At 35.4% G+C, this 26,057-nt stretch overlaps 1 protein-coding gene across 3 annotated transcripts in view; it reads left to right on the top strand.

Moving 5' to 3' along the window:
- The first annotated feature begins 7,414 nt into the window (after window positions 1-7,414).
- The window catches only part of LOC126858604 (basal cell adhesion molecule-like), an 84,346-nt gene continuing 65,703 nt past the window's right edge, over window positions 7,415-26,057 (top strand). The window contains exons 1-2 of one of the 3 annotated variants that reach the window (XM_050609082.1): window positions 7,415-7,462; window positions 16,011-16,160. In XM_050609082.1, coding sequence (XP_050465039.1) covers window positions 16,082-16,160 — 79 coding nt within the window. In that variant the 5' untranslated portion in view covers window positions 7,415-7,462; window positions 16,011-16,081. Of the gene's footprint in view, window positions 7,463-10,146; window positions 10,849-14,821; window positions 14,916-16,010; window positions 16,161-26,057 lie in introns of those variants that run through there. The other 2 variants (XM_050609081.1, XM_050609080.1) reach the window with 2 other exon arrangements.

Genomic DNA, 26,057 nt, shown 5'->3' with positions numbered 1-26,057 from the left:
GTTCATTATAACGCGGATTGCAACGCAAATGCAATATATTATCGTCTTTGAAGCTTATTGCTTGCATTCTCTTTGTGAATATGAACACAATATTTATAATATCAACAATTTTTTTAATCTAGGAACGCTCTACAATCCCGATAAAGACCCCTCTCTTATATTCTCTCTTTCTCTCTCTCAAAAAAAAAAAAATGATTTATTATTTTGCTCTTTGTTTTAGTCAATATTGATTTCACTTTTTTGTGCTTCCTTTATAGAAACGATTTAATTGTGCTTATTCATTTTTTTATTTTTTTATTTTGGTTTTACGAACATCATAGGCAACGTAAATTCTACACCACTGCTTACTCACATACACAGTCGCAATCCTATATAAAAATTAGCATGAAATCTCTCTGCATTGCGTAATCACGGAGTTTGTTTATTCAGATTACCAGAGTGAATTGTGAGGGCGGAAATGCAAGCGAGTATCGCTCCGATATACGCAACATACGCAGAGATCGTCTCTCGCAATTATCTCGGACGACGGTCTACGAATCGGCCACTTGTTGACAAACATGATAGACGCTTTTATAAATTAATTCTACGCGATCTGTTTGCTGTTGGATCTCAATTAATCGGCGCTAAGAATGTTTGATACTATGCAATATTACACATGCGACATCATGTGTATCGTTTCTATTTTCTATTTGCCTCCCAAGAAATTCGATTACTATTTATTAACAATGACAAATCGATTTGTAAACAACTGACTAAATAATCGACCGTTTTTTCTCGTAATTTTTCTCGACACAAACATTATTAATAGAATTATAGCAAATCGTTTTATTTGATAGCGATTGCAAATATGAAATCAGTCCTCGATTATGAAAGAATCTAATTTTCAAAATTCTCCTAAAAGTTTTTTTTTTTTTTGATTATTAGGAATAATTAAAAATTTTTTACAATTACAAATCTTTTATTTTTTTGAAAGTTTCAAAATCAATTTAATTCTGCTTTCTAAAAATATGTCAATCAGTTACTATTTTTCGAAGAAGATTGAAAAATATAGTGCACGAAGATACCACATTTCTTTTCATATGACTGATTTTTTTCTTTTTAAGATATATTGCAATAAAAAGTAGATACTGGTTGTGGTTACCGACGACAGCTCGTTTCTCGAACTTTCTCTCGTGTGAAAGGGAGCGAGCTGTTTTTATGGAAGAAAACATAAAACTGGTAGATCGAGCTGCCACGTAGAGAAATATGTGGTTTGCCCGTGCATCATATGGAGATATGTTCTGTATCACCAAAGCACGTTATTCTCCCGGCAATGATGTACGTTTTGCAGTCGGCGACCTAGAAATCATAACCCACTATGTGTGATTTCGCACGGAAACGCGCATCATATCGCAAACCGAAAAAAATATCTCTGGTTATTATTGCTACCAGGTACCAAATCAATAAAACTATGTTTACGATAAAATGGACAGCGCGGCGTGTATAAACTACATTTCAATGCCTTTTTATTGTATAAACAATATATGCAAATTAAATCATACTTATTTATTATTTATTTATTATAATTATATTAAATTTAATTAATTGGAAAAGCAAGAAAGAGGCATTTTGCCAATTTAATCGCAAAACAAAATTTTCGACGTTATGCCATTGCATAGAAAAATGATTTGCGATAGCATGATCATATGTGCGTTAATCACAATGTTTCGAGCAATGTTTAGTTGTTTTTTTCTTTCGTTGCTATCTCGAATCGTATCGTCGCAGTGGTGATCCGCGATAGTCTCGGAAAGTCTCGAGAAAATTACAGCCTCGATAAATATTAACTCCTTGTAGCGCCGGGAAAGATCGTTGGAATCCCGGAGTTGCGTGCTTCCATCTCTGTCTTATTCCGGCCCGCTCCTTTTCCGCTCCTTTTGCCATCCCTTTTCAATAGTTATCGCCACTTGAATTCGAGACGACTGGGGTGATTCCGAAGGCGACAGAGAGAACGAACTTGCAACCTGCTGGTGATTCTTGAAACTGTGACGAGTTGGAAAAGGGATGGTCAATACTATCTTCTTGCAGAACGCTTCTGTTTATTCGGGTTAAGTAGTACGAGTCTGTGTAGAGGCGGACTTGTAGAGGAATATTGAAGAAGGTTGATTACTATTACTCATTGATCGAATACTTGTCAAATACAAAAATTGCGTGAATCCTGTATAATTAAACAGTTAACTATTATTAATTAATCAAAGACACGAATTGCAATAATAAAACCGATGCGATTTGCTTTTCTTTCCTCTGCAATAATTGACATTATATGAATTGATTCTATTGATTGATATTGTGTATGTGTGTATTTGTATGTATGAATAAAATATATTTTTTAGTTTGATATTATTTTTAAATGTAGAATTTCTATGCATTCTTTGTGCTTTTATTTTTGTTTGTTAGTTATTTTTTTCTCGGCAGAATATGAAACAGTCTTATGGCTAAATCTCTTTGATTTTTGACATTACTTATTTCTGACTGAATTATATTATAAATGCGATATATGTTATATTTTTTGATATATTTATTTATAACTATTTAATATATTTTATTTTTTAATATTTTTAAATATTTAAATATTATATATTTAAATATTTATTATATAATTTAAATGAAAATATTTAATATTGAAATATTTATTATATTTATTATATAATATTTATTATATAATTTAATATTGAAAATATTTAAATATAATTTAAATATTTTCAAATGTTTATTTTTATTTTGATACGTTTATTTATTTATTTTTATTATTCTTTAATTGATTTTATTTTTAACAATCAAAGTGTTATAATAATAATTTTTTATCCGTTTTCGCATCAATTATTAAGGCGTTCTAATTCGGAATCACAGAACTGTTTGCCATAAATTTGCGAATTATCAGGAAACTTTGCATAATTGCAAAGTAGTTAGTTTTGTTCTCGCATCAGTTTGTGCGCGAAGTAAGAAATTGGCGCAACGGCATTCAACCGTGAGTGCCGATTCTCGAATGCGCGCAAATCAAAGATTCAATTGGATCTCCTCGGTCTTGGAGGTCGCGTAAACCGATTACTCATTCATTGCTGCATTAATAACCGTGCAATTACGGCATAAATTATTTGGTTTTTACGAGCTGTCAAAGTAAAACGCTCCTGATTATATCGAAATGTCGACGAAAGAGAAACGACCGAGTGCGAGTTTGCTCCTGTGCGCTGGAATAAGTATTACAAAGGGGAGCTTAGTAAGCGGAAACAGCTTCCTATAAAACGTGATCATTTCGTGCAAAAGAGATAGCGTTTATCTTGCAACAAATAATTTATTGTTTTATTTATCTTTCTCAGCATCGACGTTTTTATAGAGATATTAATGATAAAAATAGAATATGTATATAAAACGATATGTAAAACTTAGATATATGCAGTAGTATTTATTTATACGTATATATTATGAGTTTAAAGGAATAATAATGCAGCAGAATAATAATCGTATAGCAAATTATGCACGCAACATTTTTATAAAATGAAAAATACAAATTTGAGCAATGCAGAGATTTACTTAAAAAGAAAGGATTATATATGCGTCAGTTCTCCTCTATCTTAACATTAACCTAGCGGCTTGATTTCCTCTAAACGCCCGACGGCGCAATATCGCGTAACAGAGGCAAAGACGAAACGATGCGAAGATGCCTTGCCCTTTGATCCCGTTTGCCTCGGAATTTCGTTCTGTCTCGAGTACGCGCGTTGTTCGCCGTACGGCGAGATGAAGCGTATTCGCGGGCGCGAACGCGCGTTTTAACGGTAAGCGTTATACCCGTTACGGTAACACGCGGAACGCGCACCCCTCCCGTTATATCAATTTCGGTTTGCGGCCCGGAGGCGAAGTCGACCGGAAAGAAGATCGGCAAATTCCGGGGAACACGGCGACGACCGCGCGCGCGCAAATGAAAAGAGATTATCATCCCACCGTACGCAAATATGCAGGCTGTCCGGATATGCATCTGCGCGCGGTGCATTACGCAGTCTCTATCGCGATATTTTCTCCCGGCCGCTCGCCGCTGTTATCGTTCTTTCGCGCCGGCAAAGTGGAACGAACGTGCTCTCCAGCGAATACCGGCCGCGAAGAGGGAGACAGGGTAAAATTAGTTTCAACCTCTTGCGGTGTTCCCCTTCCTCGGTCAAGACCGGATCTGTATGGAAACTAATGAACGGGCTTCTGTTGCGGCTGCCAAGTGAACGGGTCAGTCGCGAGAGAGACAGAGAAGAAGAGAAGCGAACTTACGATTATGTTACATTGAATAATAATTCTAGTCGATTAACTCAGAGATTACTATTATTAAAATTATATTTATTATTCATCAGTCAAGGCCGGATCTATATGGAAACTAATAAACGGGCTTTTGATGCGGCTAGTGAACAGGTCAATCGCGAGACAGACAGAGAGGAAGAGAAGCGAATTTTATGATTATATTAAATAATAATTCTAGTCGATTAACTCAGAGATTACTATTATTAAAATTATATTTATTATTCATTATATATAAATTTCATATATTTATTAATTATTTGAAATATAATATAAAAAAGTGTAGATGACAAAGTAAAAAATTTCTCCATTTTTTTTTTACCATTGCCGTTCTATTTCGCTATTTCTCATTTTTTTATTTGTGACACAATGCGCTCGTTGTGAGCAATTTTGCCAGTTTCTACTTGAGGAACCGGTAAATTGATTGCGCGCTATTGGCATTAAATGGTAATACGACAGAAAACAAAAGAGAGAGAGAGAGAGAGAGGAGAATAATTATTCCTACGAGCGATCAAACTGTGCATTAAATGGTCGTTCGTCAATGCATTTAAATAGTCGGCGCAAACAAATCAGTGAATTGGTGCGCGATCGAACGCGCGCGAATAGCCGGCCGATTCACGATTGTTCGGGCAATTAGTTGAGCGAATAATGCTGGGCGCAAGAGTCCTGACGCGAAACTGAATTTATGTGACTTTTAGGTCACGTACAAGTCGCACGTTCGCCAGAGCAACAATAGAATTATTCGCGTCGTAGACACGTGTTCTGTGAGACAGCCGCTTCTGTCTTCGTAAACTTTGGAATAGCGCGAATCCGCTGTCGTGACTCGCCGAGATATCGATCCATTGAAGGTACAAAAGCACGATGGAATCAAGAGTCTGCGAACGAGATCATCTTGATGATAGTTGGCGAGCCGAAAATTTTCCGAGTCGGAAAAGCGTAGGAATATAAATCACTCGAGAAACATATTCCGAAGCAGCCGGGAAGAATTATTGTTCCGCCGATTCGTCGATAATTATAGTTGTATATCAAAGCGCCACCATTCTTCCTCGACCTGGCAACGTACGTGCAAGCGTCCTCATTTTTTGACGACATCCTATAATCACCGAGAATAGTATCACGAGACATCTGCATATAGGTGAGCATCAATAATAATTCTCAGCGTCTCCCTAGTCATTTCGCATTGTACTTCCGTGTCACTGCGTCCTGTAGTCATAATTCTTTCGAACATTCTGAAATTATTCTCTATAATGTATGCACATGGCAAACTCCTGCCGCGATTAAATGTAGAAAATAAACAAAATCAGATATATGTATATGCATGCATTAAACTAAATTTCACAAAGAATTTTTTACAAGAATTATGTCTCTTTCTCTTCTTTTCCCTCTTTCTCTTTCATATTTAAAATGATATTTCCTTAAATATTCACAAAGAGCAAACATCCGGAATTCAAGACGGAAATTTACAAGTTGTATATATTCATTTAAACATAACATCAAAGTAATCATAATCGTATGCAATCTTTTTACATTACTAGAATAATATAAACGCGCGCGCACCATTTATTTTATGTGTATGTATATATAATTACTTACATATTAATTCTAGTTTACTACTTTTTCAAAATAAATTTAAAAATTACACACCCACTTAATATTTAGACTATCAAATGTGTTGCTCATTGTCAGTTATGACAAGCTTTTATTAACATAAAGTAATGTTTAGTGCATCGTCGAGACAATCAATCAGCATCGCGAAAAAGAAGTAACAATATTGCCAGTATATAATAAACTCCGTGATATATTAATTAATAATTGATTTATAATTTAAAATACATGTATAATTTAATATTCCGTTTGTATATACGTCATAGTACGGAAAATATTTCGGCAATATAAGAATAATCAAAACATAATATAGTATACGGCCTTGACGATGTAAACATTAGCGCGCTAGTGTTATGGCTTTATTATTCTCACGGCGACACTCGAACAGTAAGGAACGCGATACGTTCCACAAAATTTCTCTACTCAACGCGATCGCGACAAGTATCGAGAAATAATTTGATATCATAAATAATTAATTATCTTTCACACACTTCACACATTTTGAATAATATTAAAGTAATTATATCATAATGGATAAATTCCAAATCGCGTATTTTGCGTATTTGCGCTTTAATCGAGAATCGAAATGATTAAAATCAAAATTGTAAATTATTGTTTTATCGCAATCTTTCTCTCTCTTTATAAACAATAATTACTTGTTTAAAAACACTTGATTTTTAACTATATTTTATATTTTCTTGTTATTCGATTTTTTGATAATTTAAATATGATTTGGCTTGAGAACGCGTAATAAAATAGTCAAATTGTAGGTTCGAATAATAATTAACATAATAATAAGCTCCATGATGTATTAATCGTTTATTAAATAATTCGTTTATTAATTAATCTATAATTTAAATAATTCGTTTACTAATCTATAATTTAAAATACTTGTATTATTTAATATTCGACACCGTATATACGTCATAGCACGCAACATATTTTCGGCCGCGAAAACAATAACATTGTATTCGGCCTTGGCGATGTAAACATTAGCGCGCTATTGTTAACGTCTTACGATTTATAGCCTTATCAGTCTTACAGCAACGCTCGAGCAATAACGTTGTCGACTCGCAGTACGATTCACATGTGAAACGGGATTCGATCGTGCCGAAGTTTGAAAGTGCGGGAGTGCCGTTTAAAATATCGTGCGTGTGAATCAACCTGAGAGGAGGAGGAGGCCTAGGAGAGGCATCCTGCACCGGCGGAGCAACCCAAGGGTGAGTATTATTATTTTTATATTAATTATTATAAATCTCGTACACGCATTAATTCAATTCGATCATTGTTTGAATAGTTTAAACAAGAGAGACTCATACTATAAAAGTTTTTATTTAAAATAGTTTTTTTTTAGAATTTATAAAATTATATTTATATACCTTTTTATTACTATACGTATCAGATATATAAAATTCGATGCGTACAATAATAATTTCTTGAAATATTAATTATTTTAAGCGTTGCTATAATTTGGATTTTATATTTGTGTGTTGCAGACAATGCAGCCTCAAGACCAAATCTCCGCTGTTGCGCATCAGTGCCGGTGAGTAATAAATTTTATTTTATTTTGAGGTGACGGATCCATAGATATTGTAGATGCAAATGTAGATTGTAGATTGTAAATAAATCCGTTGCCTCAAAATGGATGGGTTAGAATAAACGCAATCAAATAACGTTTAATAGACTTTTTAAATATATATTAAAACACATTAGAAATATAATTTAAAATATAAATTAAAACAAAAAATTGAAAAAAATATAAAATATTTTTTTCAATTGAAATTTTATTTAATTTATTTAATGTAGAAGATGCTAATAACTTTATTTTTTATATGAAATATTGATGAATTATTGATGTTGCGCCAATTTTGTTATATTTTTTCATAGCCCATCCATCTTTATTATCATAGGAATAAAAGCTTAGACAGTTTGTCACGCATCGTTTTAATATAACTTTACTTTGGTCTATCTAATGCCAAGTTATCAATCAAATTTAATCATTGTTTGAAATAATAATCTTATTTAATCTTATAATAACATACAAAATTTATAATAATATGTAATTTATATTAAAATAAATTAATAAAACAATTATGTGTCATATAATTTAAATAATTTGACTGAAAGTCAAATTATCAATCAAATTTAATAATTGATTGCGAAGTAATAATATTTAATCGTAATGAAATAAAATTAAATAAAATTATAAAAATATATAAAATAAAATATATAAAAATTAATAAAATATAAAAAATATATAAAATAAAATTAATAAATAATGTAATTTATATTGAAATGAAATGAATGAAATGCTTGTTGTGCCACGTGGATAATTTGACAATTTTTATAATTTTATTTAATTTAATTTTATATTTGTTTTATATTTTTATATATTTTATTTTATATATTTTATAATTTTATTTTATTTTATTTTATTAAAATTAAACATTGTTACTTCAATCAATTAAATCGTTAAATCATCCATGTGGCACAACAAACGTTTTATTCATTTTATTTTAACATAAATTACCTATATAAATCCTATATTATTTATTAATTTTATTTAATTTTATTTCATTACGATTACATATTATTACTTCACCGTCAATTATTAAATTTAATTGATAATTTGACTTTCAGTCAAATTATTCAAATTATATAACACATAAATGTTTTATTAATTTATTTTAATATAAATTACATATTATTATAAATATTGTATGTTATTTATCAATTTTATTTTATATATTTTTATAAGTTTATTTAATTTTATTTTATTACGATTAAATATTATTACTTATCAATCAATTATTAAATTTGATTGATAATTTGACTTTCAGTCAAATTATTCATATATCAAATTTTGCAATTTGTTGAAACGATGCATGACAAACTGTCATGTCATAAATGAGCATATAATTATGCTCGTGTAAAATTATGCCCGGCGACAATAATTAGCCGGCAACGAAAGGAATGTTTTTCCTTCATTGACCTCTGATAGGAGATCGAAGCTACATCTCTGGCTAGACGTAGCCAGAATTAATATGGCCAGGATCAACGATAGGTAAGTCCAACTGGCCCAACGGAAGCAGCCTATAGTGCATTATTTTAGGACATTCTATTAGGGCACGCGAGTAGGGTACGCGAGTAAGACACGCGAATAAGACACGCGAGTAAGACACGCGAGTAGGGCACGCGGTTAGGACACGCGGTTAGGGCACGCATCTATTATAAAATACATATAACTATTATAAAATTATAATAGTTATATGTAATATAACTATTATATGTATAACTAATATGTATTATCTGTTTTTTTTCAAAATCTATTAAAACAAAATTACATATGTATAATATTTGAATTGTCAAATATTATGCAGCCATGACAGATTTTTATTAATATAAAGTAATGTACAGTGTAATATTGAAATAACCGATCAACATTGAGGAAAAGAAGCAACAATACTTGCGAGTATCGATTTAACATGTCTTTTTTAAGAGTGGATTTTTATAGTTTTTTTAGACGTATTTTAATATTAATTTAACCTTAAATTTAATCTATAATTTTATAAAATAATGTGTTATAATTATAAAAATTTAACAGTAATTTAAAAAAAATGTGTTTTTGAAGCAATTTGTTCTACGCACATAAAATGTATATAATAAATGATTCTTTTCTATAATATTTAAATAATTTATATATATTACATAAATAATATAATAATAATTGTCGTAATAAATAAAATTATTTGGCTAGAATTTATCTAATCGATAATTTAATTGAGAGATAGTGTTGTAGCATTTCCATAACAACATTAACGTGAAATAAACTTTCTTTTACACATGTGTAATCTGCAAAAGCTATTCGAAACCAACGCTTTCAGAAATGACTCTAAAAGCATTCGTGTCGCTGGCAATGTGCGCTTTCTCTCTTTTTCTCTCTCTAATTTCACTAAAGATAATCGCAATCAGAGAGCAGACTGCAGGCGAAACATCGAGCAATAATAATAATAATAATAATAATAATAATAATAATAAGTACAAATAGGGATAATAATCGCTTTTATGTCGCCGTTCAACGTCTGATTGGCGCCTTGGCGTTTGTCGTCGACGCGGCGCGTGCAGTTGCACCTGTCAGGCACGAGATGCGCAAGCGCTCAGGTGCTACGAACCGCCGTACGGAGGTAAAACGTCGCGCGGTCGAGCTTTCGTAGTCGGCATCGGCCATCCGCGACGCGAACTTTCACCCGGACGACCCGGTCCCGCGCATGTCGCGGCGCCACTTACAAAGTTGTCGCGCGTGTAAGTGAGGCAGAAAAGAAGAGAACGTTCTCTCTCTTCCTTTTCTTTGCGATTATTGTGCGGAAGAATATACGACGATAAGTCGACGCGACGTCGACGCGGCTCAGAAGTGTGCAATTGACTCTGGAATTTGGGGGGACGTTAATCCTTTAGGACTTTGGTCTCGACGGCGAAACACGGGAGATCGTCAGTGCAGTTTGCAGGAGGAGATGGAAATTAATTCCAACTGGAATTTACACGTTTCTTTGGATTAATTGTCGCGCTCGCGCGCGCGCGCGCGCGCCCAACAACAATGCCTCTTCCTCGTGGACGGTGGCGTACGGATGAATCGAAATTGCATCGCGTCGAACGCCGGCGTTGATTTTATCTATACCGATCACACCCCTACGGGCAAATTCGCATGCACGCGAATGGAAAAACTGTTTGGAAAAATACAAGCTGTGGGCGACAACGAGCGGCGCTATCTCTAATTTTAATTTCATCGGCCGCTGCCGCCGACGCCGGTATATAAACCGCATTCGCGTTTTCGGTCGCTCGATCGCGCGATGAAACCAGCCGGCCGGAAGAGTTTCGATGCTGTCCCCGGAATTGCGGCGAGCCGCTCTTAACCCGGATCGGGTCGCGAAGGTAGGCTGAAAACCGCGACAGCGCGAAAACCCGACGCAGCCTCAAATCGCCCAGCAAGGCGAATTAATGTACCCGCGCGTGCGGTTCAAAATAAATGCGGTCACGCTAAATTTCAATACCGATCGGAGGCATGATTGCAAATTGCACGAGTCTATAATAGGTCCATTATATGCCGATGCATAATACACGCAGTCGGAAAATCTCTTTATAAATAGAAATCGCAATCAGGGACTTTCAAATCGGTTAGCAATGCAAATTAATAGATCCTAAATAAACGCGATTTCGCAAAATTTTAATCGAATTAATGTATGCGTTTTATTGATATATAAGATACACGTACACAAAATTATGCGAATTACGTATATAACACATTCATGTATAGATTCACAATACATTTAAATTAACCAACAGTATATGGTACTACATGCGATCGGAAAGAAACACGATCACAAATTTGCAATTGATTGGAAACCTGAACTAACCAACTAATCTGTCTATCATATCATTATTTATGCATCGCGAAATCTCCTTTATCTAGAGAATAATGCAAATCAGGAGTAAGCGATCCGTGCAACTTGCTTAAGTTGGTTGATATAAAGCTCATCGTTTATTCTCCGCAGATTCAATTGATATAGTTTGAATGGTTATTAACGTAACAAGGATCTGTCGCTTTTAAGATTCATATTTTTGACGGCGAGGGAAATATACTTATCGTTAGTACAACAAAAAAAATATTACTCTTTCCATTTTTTGTCTGTGAATATTAAATTCTTATATGACGAGTAATCCTCAAAGAGATAAAATTAATGAAACATTGAACTGATATATCACGTGAAACGTTTTCATAAAATCTGAACGCCGGGACTGCTCACTCGCGCGAAAACCAATTGAAATTTATTATGTCGTAAGAATACAAACGATGGAATATCCATTCGATGAATGCGGATGCTATTCAGAATTGAGACATGATTATCGAGACGGAAATTCGTTTCTCATATTTCCGGCAGAATTGCGCAAAGTCGTTCGTAACTGTGATCAAGAAATAAAGGCAGTACGAGGGCTTGAGTACACGGAGCCGAGTCTCCTAAAATCGAGCAAAATGATAGAACGATAAAGAGTATCATCCGTTATCGGTATTGAACGATCAGCTGATTATGACAAGCGCGATGCATTGACTTCGATTTTATATGAGCGATCGAACGATTTCATACAGCATATGCCGATGCATATCGATGGAACTCGAACGCCAAAGAGCGAAAGCTTCAGGGGGAAAGAAGCAATAAAAAAGTAACGCATGACTCGAATTTCGCATTCGAGAACGAGAACGATGTCGCGCAGATGGTAGTTATGGAGAGGTGGCGAGATTGAAGCGACGCGACAATTGAATCGACGACGGTGATACCGGCAAATATTTTCATATCGCGACTGCTGTGAAAATAACAGGCGAGTGAAATTAACAATCTGCAGGATAGGCTGCGTGAAAGTTGAGATTCAAGTAATTCTCGAATGTATTACGTTAAAATAAGGAAGAAAACCAATGTGACAGCTGAAAAGTCATTTTTAATTTTTTTTTTTATAACTAATTGATTTTTTTTTAATCACATTATTAACATCACAAAACACATAATTTAAACTATTTTTTGTCAAAAAAATATTAATATTTATAGCTACCTATATTGTGAGTAGTCTTAAAAGAAGGACGGGGCAACGAAAGCTCTAAAATAAAAAAATAAAACATTTTCTTAAAATGTAAGGCAATAGCTTCAGTTGCACATGGAATTTTTGATTGAATAATTTGTGTTTTTTTTTTTTTTTTGTAATGTTAAAAAACAGAGAATTTCTCACTAATTTTGGAACTTTTTTCTTTAAAAATTCGCCATTTTATAACAAATAATTTTTTCCTCAAATCTATACATGCAATTGAAGCTATTGTTTTATATTTTAAGAAAATGTTTGGTTGCTTCAGAGCTTCCAGTGGCTCGCTACGCGTGCGTCCGTTTTTTTAAAGCGACTCAAACTATTGGTTATTGTAGCTATGAATATTAATATTTTTTAATCAAAATTTTCGTGATGCTAATAAAGTGATTTTTTTAAGATTAGATCCGTGTGTAAGTTTTGTCGCACGATTGGAAAAAGAATGATAAAATCGTTTATTCATATTCCTCCACTAGAGAAACTTTCTTCAGGAATAGGGAAGGGAAGGCAAAGTCGATATATAAATACAACACAAAAGTATCGCGGTGTGAATAAGTCAAGAATGAACGAGCAGACACACCGCCCTTTATTCGGATGTATCTGAAGGGGAATAACCGCTGACAAATCGATTCTCGTGGCCGATGCCGTACACGATCGGGATGAGCGTTGCGTGTAAGGTGTTTTCGCGCTGCCGCCCGTGCACGTGGGCACGAGGGAAAAAAGGAAGTTAGGCAAGGAACGAGAATAGCTTTGCCGCGAATAAATAAACCATGCAGCGCTACAATTCGTGCGAGTTTCGGCCGACCCTTCGAACTCTCAAACTCGAAATCATTTACGAACGTGATGGAGGTGAGGCTATTGTGGCTGCGAGAAAAATTGTGTGTATCAACTACGACGCGAACCATGAGGAGAAACAATATTTTTTATCTTTACTTCGTTTGCAACTTTCCATCCATATTGTATCTCGCGTAAACTTTATAATCACGTTTCGATCCGTTAAATTTTTCTCTTTGACTTTTTTTTTTTTTTTTAGCTTGGTGCCTCTGACCGCCGATAGATTTTAAAGAGAAATGAATGTATCGCGGATTCTCTCTTTTGTTTTTATCTACAAATTTGGAAACGATATTTTAACAGCCCAAATTTGATCCAATTTCGCGGTTTTTGCAATTGAATATAAAACATCTATGAGGCATGGAAATTGTATTTCTGTTTTAACTTCTGACTGCTCTATAATCCTAAATCGTAAGATCAAATATGTAATACCAGTCAAATATGTAATTCCAGTGGGAATTAGTTCGATATTGAATATTCGAATGTCATAGTGAGATATCTATAATAAAAAAAGCGGCTTCTGATACATCTTGCACATGCAATTCGGATAAACGGGCGAATATTATTGGTAAACAGAATCCCCGCAAGATACATCCCAATTATAAACACAAATCACTATTCCAAAGTTAGGCATCAGGTCAGCCGCGGTAGACAAACAGACAACATCCTGTTCGATCTCTACACTCATTAGCAGCACCGTTGTGCATCGGTAAACCGGAACCCCTGCGTCATCCCTCCATCTATCTATCTATCTACCTCCCTCTGTATCTCTTTACGACGATCGATTGGTGAAACATGCGTACCATTGTGCCGGCAACTTCCATCTAAGAGCGTGTATTGTCGGCCGGCGTCTCGACGCCGGACGACGCTTGGGACTTGCAGCGAAAACTCGGCAACAAGTTGCATTTAAAATCCACATCCGGCGTCTGTAGGAGTAGTTGTACGGCAGTTTCGTCTCTTTTCTTCCCCTCCCATTCTCCTCCTCTCGCCCACTCGCTGCTACCGGAAACCCCCGTCAAATCGCCGAGTATTCTCGACTGATTCGGGCTATTCAGACAAGAGCTCGGCCCTGGGATTATTCCTGAAATTCGTTATAAATTCATTCGGGGGTACTACGCGAGTCGTATATTGCATTCGACTGCCTTGACAGCCTTCTCACTCTCTTGACAGCTAGTAATTATTAATCGGATTAACTCGCTCATTCCGGAGTGGGGGAAGGAGAAGGAAGAAGGAAGAAGGAAAGCTACATTAGTTATTCGTCTCTATTTTTGGAGATCGCGACGCTGTCTGCTTTATTCATACGTTTTAGTAATTTTTACGCGCCCTCATTAATTTGGTTTCACTTTTATGGTGAGCCGACTGTTTAGAAGCACACCATTTTCCTCGCAAACGCGAATTAAAAGGCATTGCACTTTGAGTTACGACTTCTTGCGACGAGGAAATCCAATTAAGACACGGGCCACCGGAATTTCTCAACCGAAAGCTTCGAAGATGAAGAGCACTCGACTCGCTACTGAACGAGTGCTTTTAGCACCTTATGGGTAAAGTAAAGAGAGAAGGATAGAAAGGAAACCTTAAATTGCGAAAAATTTAACTGACGATGCAAAAAGAAAAACGTTGCGTTTCGACAAAAATGCATTCGAACGGCGGAAAAATATTGTCGATAATATTGATCTGATATTAGATTTGTTTTCCTCTGAATGTTTCGTTTTCGACTGACAATCGATCGGAATATTTTCAAGATAAAAAGAAAGAAAATACGTCAGTTGATACGCGAGCAAAGTCGTAAGTAAACGTACGCGGAATAAGATCGCCGTTAACTGCGTATACGGTTCTTCTACGAGCGGGACGCACAATGAAAACACAATAACCCGCGGCAATCATTAAATTTAATTGACAGTGGAATAACGAAGAACCTCGTCGGTAATTAAGACCAGCGCGATGGGCATTCTCGCGCGTGCCTGACGAGCACGCCTCTTTTTCCTCTCTTTTCCCTTTCCCTTTCGCTATCAGTTTTGCGTTTGTCTCTATAGTGGATGTTTGTACGCGACTCTTTCTCGCTTGAACAAATTGTGCCGCGAACGCGCCTCCGAAATAACGCTATCGATAACGATTAAATTCTAATAGAGTGGTTGAAAGTTGTAAGTTGGAAAATGTAATGGCTGCAATAAGAGAGATTAACTATTTGTAAAAGAAAAATAAAGAAAAATTATTAATTATTATAAAATTATTATGAAATTAAAAAACAAGGATATATAAATACATTTATATATGTATATAAATGTACATATGTATCTCTATTTTTAAATTTGATTATATATATAAAATTAGTAATTAAAATTTTTATTAAAAGAGAATAAGAATTATTGCTTTATTGAGTAACTAATTTTGACTGAATGCGCGGGTTTTAAATAATTATATCAATGAGATCGATAAATCGAAATTACAAGAGAGAGAGAGAGAGAGAGAGAGAGAGAGAGAGAGAGAGAGAGAGAGAGAGAGAGAGATAGTTAATCTTTCAATAATTGATGTAACTGGTGGGAAGTGTTCAAGAAACGCTATTCGCCGTATCTATACTATGAAGACTTTCGTTCTTCCCGTTCTTGTTATCACACGACGTCTCTCTTTGACGCCAGGAAGAAGAGAATTGTCGGCAAGATCGCCGTCAATCGCCGAAGAGGCTGGGTGATAATTACGAGTCGAATCCATGGACCAGAAAGTGCGCGAGCGCCGTCGAGCGATGGATTTTGTGTTGCTGCTGCTCGTGATGCTGCTGAGGCAAGAGGGTGAGTGCTTTCACTTATGACGAGAGCTGCGCTTTTGCGAGCGCACGGATGCATCCTGTTCTGATTTCCTAAGTGTGCAGAGTCCTTTGCTACATCCGCTTTAAAGGATACAAAGGATAAGCACTTCCATCTTCCTTTCTCCGCGATTTCTTTTTTTTTTTATTCGCCGCTAAGGATGCTAACTATTGCGCTGTATTTTAAGCACGCGCTTTGAAAGAGCCACAAAGACCGCTCACCAAAATCGATTTTGTTCGTAAAAATCTCTTAAGTGCTCGAACAGTGATAAAGATTCGATTGCGCTCGTTGTACGTTAATACATTTTAAGTTATTTTCTAGCGAGCTTGATACGTCGTAAAAATTGATTGAATTATGCATTAATGTGTATAGATCGTTAAATATGTTTCTGTTCAATTTTTTATGTAAATAAGAAATTTATAGTTTTCGTCATCTTTCAACTTGTTATAAATTAATGCGCTATATGTTTGTAAAAATCAAATTGACTCTACGATACTTATACACATTGATAAGCAAATTATATTCATATTATATATTACAGTAATTATTCTTTATTCATGTATTACGTTATTATGATGATACAAATTTTTACATTTTACTTTAATGGTGAAAATTATTATCCTAATTAATTGAATAAATTGATTCCGACGGTTTTCTGCTGAAAAAAAAAAAAAAAATGTAATAAATAATAATTTTTGTATATTTTGTATAATTGTATATTGTTAGAAACTATTAAAATTCTCATCGATGAGAGATGATTAAATGGACGTGAGTAAACAGAGCATGAAATACAGCTACGTACCGCAATAATTCGTAATTACGTGAAATAATCCGGAGCGGATAGGATTGCAATCGGAAGGGTTAGTTTTCATCGAGTTACATGGCTATCGCATCGCAAACGAAATATTGCTATTAAAATTATTATTACTTGTAACAGCCTGTTTAACGCTACTCGATTTTCCAGTGAATCATGCAAATAAACTGCGGGAATCGATAAAACACCAATATTTCAATGGGCATGTCAAAAGTGACGTGTGTTGAATCTGATATCGTAACATTAACGATCACGTAACTGTACAAATTATAAACCCAGACTCGATACAGAACGCCAATCAAGGTAGTAGACGGTAGTTTTGCTTTCCTCGCGACCCGTCTTTAACAGCCGGATGGGTTCAAGAGTTGATTGTCGTCGTTACCCCTCCGGCTAAGGTATATATAGTTCAATGGGTCTATCATGAAGACCATAACAGCCAAAGATGCGTACGGCGCACAGACGCTATATAACTCGTAGGGGTTCTCAAATTTTAATATCTCGACCCCGCCGTACCACAAGAAGCATAAATTTATTTAAAGCTTTCTGCATTCTCATGGCGGCGCATAATTCGGTGCGCGATAAAGTGCAAGTTTTATGACACATCATGGGATAAAAACGACCAGCGCGATAATAAGGAAACGCGTAACTTGCATAATTCACAGTAGAAATAGCATTTGGGAAACGCTGGCATTTTTTTAATGAATCTAGATGGGCAATGTGTTTTTTTTTAATTTAAACATACATATAGGTGTGCACACAATACATGCACCTACATATACAACGTATTTCTCTCGAAAAATAATATTTAGTTTAAAAAAAAAATTTGATTTAACGTAAAAATAATGTTCTTTAATATTGAAAATTAAATGCGAGATTTTCTAAGCCTTTTTTTACTAACGAAGAACTAAAGAACTAAAGAATTAAAATCACTATTAGAATACAAAGAGCACATTGAGAATCACTGATGTATATTATAGCGTACATAGCCAGCTATAAGCTCGTCTCTACGCCAAAGTTTCCTCTGTCGTTCTATACCGAAGTATCTGATAGCTTTTGCAATTTCCAAATGGCCGTTTCTCATCTCACTCACGCTATTTTTCGATGATCTCGTCTCCCTTTTTTCTATTCTCGGTCTGGTCCTCAATTCTGAATGCATACTCTGACGAGGGTGAAAAAACTAAGAACGGTTATCCGCGCTCGTTTTTTAAGGGCGAAGAACGATTTAAAAATGGCGCTCTTTCTAATTACGTTTCGTCGTTCCTTCTCGGTTATCACGACAAAGGTGTATGCGGTGTAAAAGAGATAGAAGTCACACGAAGGTAGATAAGGAGCTTTAAGAGAAAGAGAGAGAGAGATAGAGAAACGAGGGTTGCGCGCTGAGTAAGAGAGCGGAGTGCGGGATAGTTGGGATTTATTACGTTCCGGTAGGTGGATGAGGGTGAGAGGTGACGAGGAGGCGAGCGTTACGCCCATGGCAGAATAAAAATCTCACGTTAAGGCAAGGCAAATGGTGTAAAAGTCAAAATTAAATGGGCGGAGACGAAACGAGCGCGGGAGCAGTTAAAAGGTTACGATCGGCAAGAGATTAAGTAACCGCGAATACGAAGATGCGTTCGCGTTATACATCAACTGGCGGTGAATATATCTATAGGGATCACTTTCCCGGATTTTACTTCCATCACGTCAGCTCGTGAAATAACGGTTATGAAAGCTCGCGACAGTAAAGTTTGACGTATACATCTTGCGAGCGAAGAAACTCAAATAGAATTCAAACGTCAAAAGAGAGAATAATAACAATTATATTGTAAAATAAGAAGATTGTGTATATCGATGTGAATTTTTATTTATTGAAATCATAATACTTTTATATATAAATTTAAGAAAAATTAATAATGAAAATATGAGAAAGACAGGCACCTGACAATTAAGACAATTTCAAGTGGAAATAATTTAATTAAGTATTCTCTATTGCTTTTGTTTTTTATTAAGAATTTTCAATAAAATATTTCAAGACAATGTTAAAAGTAGATCGGCGATATGAAAAAGCACAATATGAGAAATCGAGGAGAAATCGATGAAATAAATTGCTACATTTTTTTGTAGGGGAAGGGGGAATCATAGAGAGAGCTTTCTTTATATCGATTATATCTTCAGCAAGAAATGAAAAACATTTCTAGTAAAGAGGGTAAAATTCATTGTCCTACATACATATTAATACGGAAACTGTATGCATCACGATATACTCAATATGAAATTTTAAATAAACCCAAATACTTGAATGTCATATATACAATACTCAAATATACACATGCATGCAAAATAAGTGTCTGCAATAAGTTGGTTAACATGAATAAAAAATGTTTGAACAGATATCGAAAATTTCTTTCTCTTAAATGAGTTGTCCGCAAAGATTACAAGCCAATTGTTTAATTAAAAAAATCAATACGAATTGCGAGACACAATCATTTTAGCTAATTTGGCTTTTAATTATTTAACAGCATATATTTTATGTTTATACAGAATGAATTAGTTTTAAAACTTGTGTCTTTAGTATTTTGATTCTGTGATAGTGTTTGTTTATCAGCATGCACGCGTTACTATTATTTATGATCCATTAAAAGAAAGATTTTAATATAGGCATTTGAGTACAGTAGAAGACAACGTACCAAGTCAGTATGCTTAAGAGATGCAATATCTATTTGTGTCCATGAATTTGATAACGAAGCATTTTTGACCTAATGTTTATAGAAACATTTATTCATACTTTTTATCCAGAAACACATTCACAAAATTTTAAAATACTTATGATTCATCCTAATTTGCAAAAATTGTAATATTTATCAGACATCTGATAATTAGTCGCAATGTTGCAAGGAATGATATCTTTTTATTTGCAAAGAGAGAAATGTATGTAAACTTTGTTTTTGATTATTGAAAACAAATTTTTATCTCTAAATTATTAAATTTTATTTTTTAAATATTTCATATAAATATTTTAAGATTTTTCGATGTAAATTTTATTATCTTTTATGGATATCTTAGTCATTATCCCATTTTTCTATCTTACTAACAAATTTCTCATAATTTTGTACAAATGTATTTTGATTTTTTATTATAAAACAAACTCTTGTTATCAAAATATACATATTTTTTTATTATTATTAAAAAAAATCTAAATTCCAATATAATGACATTATTGGATGTGTAACAAGAGTTAATAATTTCGTGTGTACTTGAATTTTATCAAAGAAAATTATCAAAGAGAGATAGGTAATTAAATTTTCCATAGGCATTTTGGTCTTGTTGGCCTCAAGTCTTTTGGATATATGACACCGCACGCGCGGACCAGTACATAAAGTTCTCCGATTTACGATGATCCGGGATCTGCAAGTAATTTATTTAAGAGATATACAAAATTTACTAAATTTGTCCTAATGCATAGTGGAACTTAGGGATCATTTGAATGCTTTTTAATATCGCATTTTTAATATCGCAACGCAACGCGAACGAATGTTAAATAACAACAACTTTTATTAGAGCTATTTTTGAAATTTCTGATATCTTAGAGAATTATTATCATAATTGTAAAACTACAAAAAATCAAATGTCATTGTGATGCTAATATATGTGTAAGGGAAGAAGAGTGCGTAAATTAAGCAAGTATGCAAAACCGTGCATCTTATAAAATGCCCATATTGACAAGACTGACGAATTGAAAAATCGAAAATTGACAGCTAATTGAAAGAAGAAGAAAATACACGGTGCACTCCGGGGCATTTCGACATTCCGCTCACAATATCGTATGCATTTTCGCGTCCCCCGATGTAATAAAGCTGAAATGTGCGAAACTTAATTTCCCGTCCCTCGGCGCAGAGGTTGCTGGAATTTGAATTTTTCCACGTGGTCTCGTATTCATGTAGCGAGAAACGTTCGGTTTTTCAGAGAAAAGCACGCGAGCGTATAAAAATGTCGCAGAGTGTAAAAAGCGCGAGCGGAAGTATTTGGATGTGAAAATCCATGCTTCTTATGTCGAGCTTCCGTGGATTTCCACATTAATAAATAGCGCCTTCGTGATAAAAAAAAAGTATGTCAAAGGAGCGCAATCGCCGAGTGTTGTACGATAATTTATCGATCGGATCGCAGAGGAAAAAAAAGAAATGAAAAATGAAGGCGCACGAAGGAAGCGCGACTGGATGATTGACGCGCGTAACGAAGATGAATTAAAGAGTTGGGCCAATTTATCCGGATGGTTATCTCGAAATATCCTCGACAAATTTTCTCGCTAATCTAATACGAAAGAGTAACGAGATAGGAGTAACGTATTTGCAACATTATCATCTATAGACATATAAGAAGATGCGATTAAATATATAATAAGAAAAAATTAAGATAATTATATTAATATGATTTCTAATAATTTTTTAAACGTTACAATTAATTTTCTAAAAGAAACTAAATAATATTAAGTAGGATTAAAAAATATTTAAACGCGCGCGCAAAAAATTTAGCGCAAGTAATTGTTTAACATATGTATATGAAAATGCGCTTTTGGCTGACAAAGCGCTTTGAAATTCCCTCACCGCGTGTAAACGTCCAGGCGTGCCGTACTTAAATCGAAAACGCACTCGAATGAGGTGAGTTATATCGCTTCCTCGACCGCGCGACTCGCCTCCCTAGAGCAGGCAGTCCGTTCGCCTGATGAAGATAAAACGGGATAATTATAGAGCCTATCGGGGATCGCGGCGCGGCTAAATTTGGTCGGGACACGCGAGATCGTCGAACGTTGGGAGCGGTAATAAAAGGAAAACCGGGACTTTAGGTGGCGGTGCAGCCAGTGAAAAAGAGTTCCGCTATAGAGGAAAATAAACCCGCTGCGTGCGTTACACACAGTTGAACGGAATAAAAAGCGTGGCGTCGTGAGCATAGAAATAGAAATAGAGCGGTGAGCGAGAAGAGCGAGGGGCACGCTTAATTTTTCACACGGGGACGTGCGCATCTGTGTTTGGCCGACCGCTCGCAACTCCACGCGACCTCGCTAATTATTTCTAACTCATTCTTTTTTCATTCAGCTTCCTCTGTTTCGTGACTACCGGATGCTGGTGGCAGATGCGGTTACCGTTGCCTCTGCTGCCGTTCTCGCAATTCGTGTCCAAGACGCTGTCGCTATTGCTGCTTGCAAAACCTCCTTCCCCTCTCGCTAATCGTACCACTGCACGCGAATTATATCTCCTATCCGGCTTTGTATTTTCTTCATTTTTTATTGTCTAAAAAGAAAAATTGTTAACCTACAAACATTATTAAAATATTATTATCGAACTCATCATTCGATGGATTATTGAAAAAGGCATGAAATGTCAAACCACAATGCTTGGAAATAGCGACATATGTCTAATGTATAGTATATTAATATTTAATACAAAACGATATTTTTTATGTCTATAATATTATTTATAAACGATCTATAATTATGTCGTTATGATATTTTAAATTATGTTCAGAAAATCTAATTACTAGAATTACATACTAGAAGAAAATTTAGAATCAGGTGATTTAAAAGGAAATCTATTAGAATAAAAATCACTGAAAGATATATAAATATTGTTTTTTTCTCTCTCATTAACTTTGTCTCTTATTTTCTCTTGTGAAGAAAAAAGAAAAAGATATCAAAAAGTTTCTCTTGGCTGTAAGAGAAAAACTATCGATTGCAAATCGTAGTTTCAGTAATTACCCTGACACGAGCTTTCGCTAAAGTGAAGCAGTATCGTCAAATTCTCATTGGCTAAACGTACACTCTAATAGCTTTCTCCACCTTTCCGATCGCATTTTCTCCTCGTTCTTTCTTTCTTTCTTTTTCGCGTTCATTCCCATGACTTCCGTGAAAAGGTGCTCGACCAAGTGCGATCTCAGCACTTTGCAAGCTCCTGATGTTTCAACCTACTCGAAACGAAAACGAAATGTCCACAATGGGTCAGGCACAAACGGGAGTATAGTTTCTTCTTTTTGCCAACAAAAGCGATCGTTGTTTTAGTTTTAAAATTACATTTTTCACAGATTTACATTATAATTCAGTAATATAATTCGTTTGCACATACATATATCAAACATTTTTTTTTTGTGCTCCAAATTATCTGCTCTTATAATTTATCATATATTTTTTTTGTAATTAATTGCACCGCTAAATCGATTGCAGCAGACCTGCATTACAATGGATAAGAACAATATTATCATTTAACACTTTAGAGAGAAAAAATTTTCAGCTTTAATTTTAATGTCCACGTTTCTGTTACATACCGACTAATCTTTTTTTTAATGTCAAAAGCTTTTAAATCTTTTCTTTATTCTCGAATAAAATTGTGTCCACTGTTAAAATTAAAAATTCTACTTTACGCATCTTTAAAATGTAACAGAAATAGCGGACTGCGAGAGTTAAAATTGTGCTCATCATCGAATAATAATAATCAATAGAGGAAAGAGTCGACTTTCTCAATAATAATGGCCGAGGAACTGTCGAAGATAATATTATATTATGGGATTCACGTTCGATTTAATTCTCGCAATTTTTACTTCCGGGATATTAATGGCACCAGTTTAAAAGTCAGCCTTCGCTGCCTTTATCCATAACTTCTTTCATTATACGAATAGTTACGTTTGCATATTTTATATCTTCGACTTCTACCCCCGACCAATCTATTTTTTTTTTTTTTCTTATCGCTCCTTCCTACTCTGCTACCTCCTTACATCCTTGAATTTTTCCCGTAAAGCTATAAGATTCGAGACCGCAAAAATTCCGCGATCGTGGAGCAATCCAAGACGTTCATTTTCATCGAACACGACTGGAAAGTACGGTATTTCGTGTCGCATTATAAACGTGGCCGGGCGCGGCTTTGAAATCGCGGGATCGAGCTCACCTCGGCGCTTTAATCGACAAAATCGATACGCATGCCAATCCACGATCAAATAATTGACATTACATAAAGTATTCAGGGTGCAATGCCGGGACCGTTTAAGCCCGGCGCTCGTGCGGTAGTAATTTTCAATTCCGCGGGAAACGAAATGTCATAACGTTGTCACGCGAAACGACGTTAATGGCGAAACAAAGTGACGGGTTTAAAAGGGTGTAACGGAATACAAAATTATCGGTGAATTTGTTAGAACTCAATTTAAAACAATTTGCGCTTGCTCACACGCTTTTTTTTTTAATGGTTCCCCCACAAAAACAAATAACAAAGCCGAACTGTCCGCGGATATTGCTCGAGCGAGTTTAAATTACATTTTTTTTTTTTTTTTTTGCGTATCCCTGTGCGTTCTTTTTCGGTACTTAATGTCTAGATTGACATTAACGTATAATTAAAATATCTTTTCCAAAAACTGTCGTTTTTTAATTGATTCGATAAAGCTGATACATGAAGACACAGAAATGTATATATAAAAAAGTAGTTGTAGCTTGATTTGCGACATTCACTCGGCGTACCGTTGAATATTATTTTCAGATCATTGTGCAGAATCATTTTAGTCCGCATTACATTACAATTTTAAAATAAATTGACAAATATCGATCGGCAATAAATTCCATTAACGTTATCTAACTGATTTAAAATTGCTGATCGATTACGGAGACGATTTGTGATTTTTTGAAAATAGTTAGCATTTATCATATAGTAACAGTCTGCAAAAAATAATATCGATAAATGATGGTAAAATAAATCCTGCCTAAACAGACCTATATTACATACGTATACGACATTATTGCAAAACTTTATATTCGCTTTTCGCAAACTGACCGACATAGGATATAAAACGGTCTAATGAAGATTATGCTCATTAACATCTGACTAACGAGCACGTCCGACTGAAGAACCGCAGGACAAGAGTATTAAGCTCGCTCCATCTACTTCACAGTCGTGTGCCTGATTTCACAATCGGATACCGTTATTTCTTTTTCTTGTTTCTTTCTCTCCGCGATTTTCAGCGCGCTCGTCTCTCGTCGCGTCTATCTGTCGGAAAACAGAAATCCGCCGTTTCGACGCAACGTCGCCGTCAGGACAGACGATGTAATTAAAGGTGACACCGTCAGCGTGCACGGCGGGACGCGGTCGTACAATTACGACGAATAAAATTTAACGAAGTGTGCATCACGCGAGCGGTGTCGCTCGCGCAATTCGCGCGCGCGAGCGCACGCGCTTAATTAAGCTCGCTCGCCCGCTCATTCGCCGACCCCATCCTGGTAATTTGATCCGCGTGCGATTCCTCGGTCCACCGAGGTATGTAAATCGAGTTCCCGTTTTTCTATGGCCCTGGATCGTGTAATTTTCCACCCGCGTTCGGGATCAGCAGAAAGGATGAGTGAATGAGAGAAGGAGGCGAGAGAGGAGAGAGAGAGAGAGAGAGAGAGAGAGAGACAGGCAAAACGAAACTCGATGATCCCGTGTTCGCGAAGGTACTTTCGTTTCGGTTGGGATTGTGGAGGCTTTACTCCTCCCCCCCGGATTATATTTTCCATTACGTTGTTTGCCAAGTAAGTTGCACTAATGTTGCGCGATATATGTATTACACGAAGAGTATAATCTTGCTAAGAAAGGAAGCGATTAACGAGAAAACAATTCGCGCACGCGATAACGAAACATCTCTTTATTATACATGTCCGAGTCCCCCGCAGTAAGTAAACCGTTCATTTCACGCTACGTGTATTATTTCTTGTATATCGGGAGGAAAAATATATTTAATCCTCTGATGAGAATTTATAATTCCACAGGAAATGATTGCCATTAAGCTCATTTATATAGAGCTCATTTTAAATCCAATACACATACTCCTTAACGAGTCCTCCCTTGTTAAAAGATACATATGTCAAGATACAAATTTAGTTTATTTCATTGAGATAAGCGTGCTGACCGAGTCTATTCGCGATTCGTCTTCTGCGTTTCCGTTACCGCGATGCGGAAAATTCCGGTCGAGTTTCGGTCGAACCGGCGGAACGTGCATGTATCTTGTTAAAACGTAACTGGCTGACTCTGGCTAAATTCTCGAGTCTCGTTTCTTCTCCTCGTTTTTTTTTTCTATCCCCCGGC

The sequence above is a fragment of the Cataglyphis hispanica genome, chromosome 26 (genome assembly GCF_021464435.1).
Source record: "Cataglyphis hispanica isolate Lineage 1 chromosome 26, ULB_Chis1_1.0, whole genome shotgun sequence".
Lineage (NCBI taxonomy): Eukaryota > Metazoa > Arthropoda > Insecta > Hymenoptera > Formicidae > Cataglyphis > Cataglyphis hispanica.
This window is presented reverse-complemented; position numbering and strand designations above follow the sequence as displayed.